Source organism: Cetorhinus maximus, chromosome 18, assembly GCF_964194155.1.
Source record: "Cetorhinus maximus chromosome 18, sCetMax3.hap1.1, whole genome shotgun sequence".
Taxonomy (NCBI): Eukaryota; Metazoa; Chordata; class Chondrichthyes; order Lamniformes; family Cetorhinidae; genus Cetorhinus; species Cetorhinus maximus.
The window spans coordinates 99174256-99184746 of record NC_135896.1 but is presented as its reverse complement, the minus strand read 5'-3'; the positions used below and the strand labels follow the sequence as shown (position 1 = coordinate 99184746).

The window sequence follows — 10491 nt, the reverse complement described above, 5'->3', positions numbered from 1 at the left end:
CTTTATTTTTGTATAACAATTGGTACAGGTGAACTAACAAGAGGTTGGAAATAAACGATAGCAAGGTGACATGAGAGAAAGTACTCAGTCTTGTTCATCTTAGTTTTATGTTAACTTGAAGTTTGTTTTCATTTAAGGTATGGCACTCAAGAAACAACACTAATAAGATGACATTGCTGAAGTTAAAAGAATAAAAGATTTGCGTTTAGATAGAACCTTTCATGACCTCAGCGTATTCCAAAGCGCTTTACATCCAATTAAGCACACTTTGAAAGTATAGTTACTGTTATAATGTGGCAATCATAGCAGCCAATTTGCCCACAGCAAAATCGCAAATAGCAATGAAATAACGACCAGTTAATGATGGCAAAATTGGGCTTTGGTGGCAGACATAAAACTGACTTTACTGCATCAGTGGCCTATTATATCATTATTATATCATTGTTATCAGGGGCCCGATATTCAGTTCAATTGACTTTCCATATAATGGAATATAACCGAATATGTCGTGTATCCAGGAATGGTGGAAAAGCACAATTTAGCCTTTTTTTTCCCGATCCTGCGTCCATCCAATTTCACTCCCGATCTATCTTAGAGATATTGGCTGAGGGATAAATATTCGCCGGGGGACCTGGGAGAGAGACCCCGTCTTCTCTCCGAAACAGTCTATAATAGGAAAATAATTTATGGACTGATCGACAGGTGCCTTGGTCCTACCAGCTATGTACATCTCGTACTAATCAGAACATAGGAAATAAATATCGACATATATATATAATATATATATACACACACAGCTCTGACCGGTGCATTGTCTTATAGCCGTTGAAAATACAAACATGTCGCAAACGGTATTTAAAATAAACTCGGATACACAGAATGACATAAGTTAAGGTTGACGGTGGGGACAGGCAGGCGAGTTCGGGCCAACAATCCCTAGTCACGGCAAAGACTGTTAGTACAAAATGGATTGTCAAAGGGACTTCATTTCAACCGTATGCAACTACATTTAAAGGAACGAAATGTATACAGTGACCATGGTTTAAAAGAAAATATACAATTGTCGTCCACTCCAGCTCTCTGTACCAGCATCAATGCCCAGGGTGAAGTAACCAGTGCTAAAACGCACACCTCCAAGCAGAAGTTGCCCGCTATCTTGAAATAAGATCGCACATGTACATTACACACCATTTACCAAAGGCAACCACTGAGTAACAGCCAGGGAGGGTCCGCTGTGCTCTGAGACAGCAGTCGGCCAGTTTTGTCATTAATGCGATGCCAGTTCTATAGAGTATCAATTGTGTTGCTGAGAGTAATAGCGATGGTGCAAATAACGAGAGAGTGCGATGCCTGCAAGTCATTTAATAATAACTCATTTCATCCGAATCCTCCATCATCGATATTGCGCAGGTTTGTTTGTTTTTTAACCTGTGTTAATTAAAACCTGCACTTTGGAAAGAGTTATTTACACGTTTTAAAATGCACAACAACATAAGTGAGAGCGAGCAATCGCAGTTACTTGTTGCTATCTCTTGACAAGGCGGAAAAGTACCGTGTTCAACTTGATATTCCGGACGAAGTGAATCGATTCCATTTGGCAGCCGGGACGAGATAATAAGACTGGAGCCAAAAGGGTCACCCCTGGTAAACTCTGTCCATAGAATGTGACCATGGCGAAGGGAATGGTAAGGGTTAACCTCACACATAAGCCGAGTCACTGGATTGAGTCCGGCCGAAGTTGGGCACCCCCATTCTGTGCGGCGAATCCTTGTTTCTGATCTCATAGATGGATTTCCGCCGTTCCTGCGCCCCTCTCACCGCCGTTTTGATCTTCCTCCAGCCCAGGTGATTCAGTTCCGCCAAGTTCAGGACGACACAGAGTCCACTCACCGCGAACATGAAGACCAGGAACACCGTCTTCTCGGTGGGTCTGGACACATAGCACTCGACCTCTTTAATGCAGGGGTAGCGGTCACACACATACATGGACGGGACATTGAATCCGTACAGGAAATACTGTCCCATCAGGAACCCGATCTCCAGGGCATTTCTGAAAACCACCTGGATGATGTAGAAACGGGAAATCCCTTCTTGCCGCCGTATTTTCGACATTTTGCTGTTCCTGGCAGCCGAGTTTTGCATTTCTTTGACTTCCAGAAAGTCTGCCTGGGTCCCCTTCATCGGATTTTCCGAGTTCTGGAGAATGCCGTTCACAATTGTATTTTTAATCTTGTTGTCTTCCCTCTTCTTGTCTTTGTCCATTGTGATGAAGACGCTGGCATACTGCCTCTCCCTCTGCTTGGAGGACTGGTGGACCGAGTAGGTTATGAAGCAGAGGCTGGGGGTGCACACCATGATGATCTGGAACACCCAGTAACGTATGTGGGAGATTGGGAAAGCTTTGTCGTAACAGGCTTGGTTACAGCCGGGCTGAAGAGTGTTGCAGACAAACATAGTCTGCTCGTCATCATACACCGTCTCCCCGACAATAGCCACGACCAGGATACGGAAGATAACCACCACCGTCAGCAAAATCCTAAGAGAGGAGATAGAATAAATAGAAGGTGGAAGTGCTTCAGCCCGTTTGGTAACTGTAAAGGTCCTTCTGGGAGACCCGCCTGTTTGTTTTTTTTAAAGTAGACAAAGTGCATTCTTTAATGAACCATTAAAAATAAAAGATATGATCCAGGTTGTGCAAACTGATCTCCACCAGACCAGTGATAGGATCATTGCATGTGGACTCACTGTCACTTCGTAGTGACAACTTGGGGGAGAACATGGATCAAGGTTCCTGCCCCTAAAGGGGCCGCCTGCTTTTTACCCCCCACCCCCCCACCCCCCCAAACACATTCTCTACCCCGGGTCCCTCCCAAGTTGCAAACCATCCACCCACACAACTCCGAGGAGAGGCTCATTTTTATGCAACTCTGTACACGTTCACATTGCTAGCAGAGACTCGGGGAAGGCCATTCGCCCACAGGCGAACCAACCATCCGCTTCCAAACGCACATTTACTTTTACCCTCCCTGTTTCCAAGGTACCTTTGAAATTTCCTGGATCTGAGATGCTCCGCGACCTGGATTGAAATGCTAGCAAAGCTAACAGTCATTATGGATACATAATAATGGATTAAACTCTTCGGGATGAATGCTACGCCCGAACTGACTTGGCCGCGTTAAGGGTTCGTTTTGCTGATTTTGCAGATCTTGGCAATCCTCTTACCTTCCTATCATTGTGGAGTGCTGCTGCACAGCTGCCTCCAGCAGCCTCTCTAGAATTGTCCATTCTCCCATCTCTGTGCATCGGCGACAGGGGCACAACCACGGCAAAGACAGTCGGCCGTTCTGCTTTGGGAGGGGTGGGGGGGCGGGGAGGCGGTTCTCCCTCCCGCTTGTCAACGGGACGACACAGAACCTGCCCAAACAGTCGCTTTAGCTCTGAACTCGACACGGCCCGGGAGAAACGCCAATACGCAACGGTACCTCCACACAGCGCCTCTCTCCCTCTCCTCCAGCCCTGCCGATTAACATAATCCTCGCTCGCTTTTGACAGGGAGACTGCAGTGGTCCGAATGGGAGAAGATGGTACTTAGAGTCATGAGGGCTCTAATCTTCCTTTAAATACTTACCTCCTGCGTCACGCACAGGCAGGTTTTTTATATATATATATAGACATCAGCTAAATGAAGAAGGATTTTCTCGTTTTCATTATTTTGAAATATCCCAGGGAGGATTAATTCGCAGCAAAATTTCCATCGTAATCTCAGAGCGTTGAAATATCTGCCGTGCAACTGTGGGAGGTTAGAAATATAAATCGTCAAAGCCAAATCCAACACAGTAAAACCTTGGAGACAACTCTGCGGATCAGACAGCATCTGTCCGTGGAACCAGCGATTCCTTCAGCAACAGTGGTTGGAATTTGATTTTTGTTTTTTTTTTAATCGATATTAAAACCTTAAGGAGCTGCTGTTCTTTAAAGAAAAAGTCAGCGTTCTCCCAGTTTCGGTTCTGAGGAATGAAGGGTCTGTTTGGAGGAGCTATCACTTGTGTTCTCCACACATTTCTCTGCTCCATCTGCCCACTGTTTTCTAAATTTGGTCGCAGGTTTTCAGCTCCGGCGGTTTGTTGCCCTAAGTTAAACAGGGGAGGCCAGGTAAAACTGTAAAATAAACAGCGTAACCCGCGGACCTGACAGTTTAGCGGGGCAGTGGGCGAGTGGTTATGTTGGATACCACTCTACACAGCAGTTAACCACCAATCGCCACCACATGAACTTTGATCGAATATTGCCATTTTTCTGGATTCTACCAGAACACGACCACAACCCTTAAAGACAGTGGGCTATTTAACATCCTCCTGCTATCAAATATACATCAGGCTAAGATCCTTACGGAAGAGACAAAGTTTCTTGCTAACAAAAACAGAAATACCTGGAAAAACTCAGCAAGTCTGGCAGCATCGGCGGAGAAGAACAAAGTTGACGTTTCGAGTCCTCATGACCCTTCAACAGAACTAAGCAGAAATAGGAAAGGGGTGAAATATAAGCTGGTTTATGGGAGAGGTGGGGGGGAAGTTAACTCTGAAGAAGAGTCATACGGACTCGAAACGTTACCCTCCGTCTTTCTCTCCACAGATACTGCCAGAGTATTTCCAGCATTTCCTGTGTTTGTTTCAGATTTCCAGCAACCACACTTTTATTTAACTATAAGATTTTTACGGATTGGTTTCACTTATAGAAAATGCTGCAAATGCTTAGCAGTTCGGTTCCTCTCCAAGTTCCCATCCAAATAGCCCACTATGCAGATTTGGATAGATAGTGCGCTCCCTCACCACCCCTGGGTCAGTAACTCCCTGCTTAACAGTGTTATGGGGAGCACCTTCACCATACGGATGGCAATGGTTCAAGATGAAGGCTCACCACCTTTTCAAGGGCTATTAGAGATGGGTAATAAATATTACACCTTGTCAGTGAAGTCCACATACCAGGAGTGATTTCTTTTCAAGCCAGCGTCAATGGAGAGAGCAAACAAGTTAACCTTTTCGGTGTTACTTCTTCCTGGATGAAGGATTACATCTGTCAATTCTTTTCACAGATGCTGCCCAACATGCTGAGTGTTTCCAACATGTTTTTATTTCAGATATTCAGCACCTGCAGTTTTTATTTACTTGGTTCCATTTATATTGGTTAAATTTCCAGAACAAGTGGCAAAATAAGCTTGACAATCTATCGAAACTGATTTTCTTCTTGGTCTATTTAGTGCTATTTGATTCCTGATCAAGACTCTCCCACTGGAAGTTTCTGCATGCCCACAGGTGTCCATGGGCATCTGTTACCTTATGAAGCAATGGCATGGGTATCCGAATAGAGAAACGAAGGCAATTCCATCTTTATAAACCATGTAAGACATTTCATCCAATGTTGGTGTTACTGCCTATTGATTTTAGTTTTAAAATGCTGAACGGAGTAAAATTTAACATCCCATTGCTTCAAAAACATTAAGCTGAATTTCACTCAGTCCAAGATACAGAAACACTAAAAGAAACTTTACTGTGCACTTTCCATCTCCACCAAGTTTGGGGGAAAGATTGAAACAGGTCGGCACAAATGTGAAAATTACATAAAGTTATAAAGCATCTTCCTCAGGAACAATCAGACAGTATTAGAAATCCCCAAACAAAATTAATTCCAAATTATTGGCTAAACATTCTCAATGGACCATGCTTGTAAAGCAAGGAACATATTAAGCAAATAATCTAATTTAATGCAATTAAATAAAACATGTCTTGTCAACAATAATCTGAAAAGATTCATGTGTGAAGACAATCTGATAGAGAACTAAATAAATGTTGGCATTTCAAACCCCATTTCTGATTATTGGGGGATGATGTGTCATGTGTTTTAATTATTTGTATTTCTCTTTTGGCTCTTCCAAATTTTGATTGCTTTTACATAGTACAACTGGTACAGTATCAACAAAAACACCCATGTGTTTATTAACATACAGTGGTGTGATGTTATATGTCCTTTGATAGTACTTAACTGCCTTGTCTATTTGCAATTTGTTTTTACTGGGTATGTATGAAAGCACATTTTCTGAAGCTGTTAGGTGTATACATTCATTTTCTGAAGATAGTGTACATCAAATCACGCAGTACAGAACAAGGCCATTTGGCCCATCATTGCTATGCCAACTCCTTGAAAGAGCTATCCGATTGGTCCCACTCCCCTCCTCTTGCCCCACAACCCTACAAATATTTTCTTTTCAAGTGTAAATTTAATTCCCTTTTCAAAGTGATTGAATCTGCTCCCACCATCCTTTCAGGTGGTAGTACATCCTACATTATAACAACTCACTGCATAAAAATCTCTTTTCAAGATACAAGACCACCTCTAACAGGCAGTCTCACACTGGCCAGGCTGTGTATTAAACATGGTATTATTACAGTCTGATACAAGGTGACAATGTCAAAGTGCCCAGAATGTCCAATAGACCTTGTGAAAACTTTTTCAGTTTACTAAGCAATGTTTTAAATGTTATTGAACATTTCTGATGCGACTTAGGCTGCAATGGGAATGTTGCTTTATAAATCCGGAATTAACCTGAATCTAATTACACAGAGGGAACTATGAGACATCCTCTGGGTCAGGTATCCTCAGGACATTAGGATTTGATGCCACATGGTATTTTATTGCAATACTGTGTCAAACTAGATTTGAAAAGTGCATCCGCTATACCTGATAAATATACCTAGAGCTGAGTTAAATGTTTAGAATGAGATGACCCAGCCTCTGTATCACCTCCTACTGGCCCCCGCCCCACCCCCACCCTCCACCCACCAAAGTATTTAGATTTAAGCAGGATAGGAACCCTGTACTTGTGCAATCACACAGAGCCAGAGCTTTCTTCTGTGCAGCAGATTTGCAACTGCAACCAGTTTAAAAGGGATACGACCTCCTGAAACTGAGCTCTGCAGAATAAATTGAGTAAAACATACAGGTTTGAGATTAGTATCTGTCACAGGCTTTAAACTAATAAAATCTGATTACCATTATACCCCCATAAAAAAAATGAAACTGGTGTTTGTTAATTTCTTTAATGCTGAAGAATTCCTAAAATACACAAATTAAATTGTTATAATTTTGCTTTTCATGTCAGGTCAGTTTCTAAGTGTTTTCCAGATTTTGGAGACAATTACAGCACTGGACCTTTTTATCAGACACTAATGCCTTTAGCATGCATGTCAAAAATCAGTAATGCTTGTTAGGTAAGGGAATCGAAGGTCATCAAGGGTAGATGGGAAAGTGGATCTCGAAACACAAACAGATCAGCCATTATCTTATTGAATGGCAGAGCAAGCTCGATGGGCTGAGTAGCCTTCTTCTGCTCCTATTTCATATGTTTATGTTTGTATGAAGCATTTTGGGATGTGCTGAGATTATGAAAGATGTTAAATTAATGCAAGTTCTTTCTTTCTTCTTATGGGATCATCTTTAAAACATTGTTTCACTTTTAAAACACTGTCACTTTTACCATTTAAATCAATCAATTGTTTTGATCTCTCTGCACTGAAACCAAAAATAATCCCAGTATCAGTTAGATTCTAACTGGTTGTTATATTGCCTGACAACTGATATTCTTGAGTGATGCTCTTGCAAAAAAATTGGTTCAATCACAATTGTACAACAAGAAATAAAAATCTTTTTATTGCCTCATGATTGATTAGAAATGATTATAGGGCTGAAAAATGGGCCAATTCCCCCATCAGTAGTGTTACACTACAGAAATCTCTGATTGCATTAAAATAGTGACTGAGCCTCCTGTGTAACTGGATTATATCAAACATAAGAATATAAATAAATTGTCTCATCCATCAGTTTAGATAGCAGCTTTAAGAGTTTGTCAAAACCCAACCCTTTCCCGGGGGTATTATACTGTGCTTCATCTCCTTTCCATATGGTCCTGTATCTGTACCATATAACATTTCACTGCTGTGTCAGCAGGAGTATTTTAACAATAACAATGTATGATGATACAAAGTTCTGAGTGTATTACACGTAGACGTGCATTTGGTGATTCTTACAACTTTTGGATCTGCCTTAGATATTCTCTCAAATGCAGTGTTGCTGGTCATTCCAATAATGTTTTGAGCATCTTACATTTTAATGATGTGACCACATTGTCCAATATCTAACTTTGGAACAGGAGAGTAACAATAAGACACCCACCCACACCCCTCACCCGCCTTGTGATCAGAACTGGATATTCTTGTCTTTGACATGTGTCCTTAGGTGCTTCTCCAAAGGTAAGTGGGTAAAACAGGACATGAAATGAGAAAACAAAAACAGAATTACCTGGAAAAACTCAGCAGGTCTGGCAGCATCGGCGGAGAAGAAAAGAGTTGACGTTTCGAGTCTTCATGACCCTTCAACAGAACTGAGTAATATTAGGAGAGGGGTGAAATATAAGGTGATTTAAGGTGGGGGGGGTGGGGGGAGAGAAGTTGGGGGGGAGGTGGTTGTAGGGACAAGCAAGCAGTGATAGGAGCAGTTAATCAAAAGATGTCACAGACAAAGGAACAAAGAGGTGTTGAAGGTGGTGATATTATCTAAACGAATGTGCTAATTAAGAATGGATGGCAGGACACTCAAGGTAGATTTGGAAATAATGGAAATAGGTGGGAAAAGAAAAATCTGTATAAATTATTGGAAAAAACAAAAGGGAGGGGGAAGAAACAGAAAGGGGGTGGGGATGGAGGAGGGAGTTCAAGATCTAAAGTTGTTGAATTCAATATTCAGTCCAGAAGGCTGTAAAGTGCTTAGTTGGAAGATGAGGTGCTGTTCCTCCAGTTTGCGTTGGGCTTCACTGGAACAATGCAGTAAGCCAAGGACAGACATGTGGGCAAGAGAGCAGGGTGGAGTGTTAAAATGGCAAGCGACAGGGAGGTTTGGGTCTTTCTTGCGGACAGACCGCAGGTGTTCTGCAAAGCGGTCGCCCAGTTTACGTTTGGTCTCTCCAATGTAGAGGAGACCGCATTGGGAGCAACGAATGCAGTAGACTAAGTTAGGGGAAATGCAAGTGAAATGCTGCTTCACTTGAAAGGAGTGTTTGGGCCCTTGGACGGTGAGGAGAGAGGAAGTGAAGGGGCAGGTGTTGCATCTTCTGCGTGGGCATGGGGAGGTGCCATAGGTGGGGGTTGAGGAGTAGGGGGTGATGGAGGAGTGGACCAGGGTGTCCCGGAGGGAACGATCCCTACGGAATGCCACCAGGTGGGGTGAAGGGAAGATGTGTTTGGTGGTGGCATCATGCTGGAGTTGGCGGAAATGGCGGAGGATGATCCTTCGAATGCAGAGGCTGGTGGGGTGATAAGGGGGACCCTATCATGTTTCTGGGAGGGAGGAGAAGGCGTGAGGGCGGATGCGCGGGAGATGGGCCGGACACGGTTGAGGGCCCTGTCAACGACCGTGGGTGGAAAACTTCGGTTAAGGAAGAAGGAGGACATGTCAGAGGAACTGTTTTTGAAGGTAGCATCATCAGAACAGATGCGACGGAGGCGAATGAACTGAAAGAATGGGATGGAGTCCTTACAGGAAGCGGGGTGTGAGGAGCTGTAGTCGAGGTAGCTGTGGGAGCCGGTAGGCTTGTAATGGATATTGGTGGACAGTCTATCACCAGAAATTGAGACAGAGCGGTCAAGGAAGGGAAGGGAAGTGTCAGAGATGGACCATGTGAAAATGATGGAGGGGTGGAGATTGAAAGCAAAATTAATAAATTTTTCCAGGTCCCGACGAGAGCATGAAGCAGCACCGAAGTAATCATCGATGTACCGGAGAAAGAGTTGTGGGAGGGGGCCGGAGTAGGACTGGAACAAGGAATGTTCCACATACCCCATAAAGAGACAGGCATAGCTGGGGCCCATGCGGGTACCCATAGCCACACCTTTTATTTGGAGGAAGTGAGGGGAGTTAAAGGAGAAATTGTTCAGTGTAAGAACAAGTTCAGCCAGACGGAGGAGAGTAGTGGTGGATGGGGATTGTTCGGGCCTCTGTTCAAGGAAGAAGCTAAGACCATCCTGGTGGGGGATGGAGGTGTAGAGGGATTGGACGTCCATGGTGAAGAGGAAGCGGTTGGGGCCAGGGAACTGGAAATTGTTGATGTGACGTAAGGTGTCAGAGGAATCATGGATGTAGGTGGGAAGGGACTGGACAAGGGGAGAGAGAAGGGAGTCAAGATAACGAGAAATGAGTTCCGTGGGGCAGGAACAGGCTGACACGATCGGTCTGCCGGGACAGTTCTGTTTGTGGATTTTGGGTAGGAGATAGAGCGGGCCGTCCGAGGTTGGGCGACTATCAGGTTGGAAGCTGTGGGAGGAAGATCTCCAGAGGAGATGAGGTCAGTGACAGTCCTGGAAACAAACAGTCCTGGAGACATGAAATGAGGCCAGATATGAAAAATTAGCTACTTTATTTCATAGGTAAGCGAAATATAGATTA

The 10491-nt window shown here is 43.6% G+C and overlaps 1 protein-coding gene across 1 annotated transcript; it reads right to left on the bottom strand.

Annotated features, from left to right (window-relative positions):
* Window positions 1-1683: 1683 nt before the first annotated feature.
* LOC144693523 (gap junction delta-2 protein) lies at window positions 1684-3307 on the bottom strand. Its single transcript, XM_078563367.1, has 2 exons — window positions 3223-3307; window positions 1684-2536 (listed from the first exon to the last, which is right to left on the bottom strand). Exons 1-2 carry the CDS (start codon window positions 3291-3293, stop codon window positions 1699-1701), a joined length of 909 nt encoding a protein of 302 aa, XP_078419493.1. The 5' UTR covers window positions 3294-3307; the 3' UTR covers window positions 1684-1698.
* Window positions 3308-10491: the final 7184 nt, after the last annotated feature.

Coding starts and splice junctions, on each gene's coding strand:
- LOC144693523 (XM_078563367.1), bottom strand. CDS start 3,293: ATGGGAGAATGGACAATTCTAGAGAGGCTGCTGGAGGCAGCTGTGCAG. Junction 2,537..3,222: donor CACTCCACAATGATAGGAAG/GTAAGAGGATTG, acceptor CTCCTCTCTTAG/GATTTTGCTGACGGTGGTGG.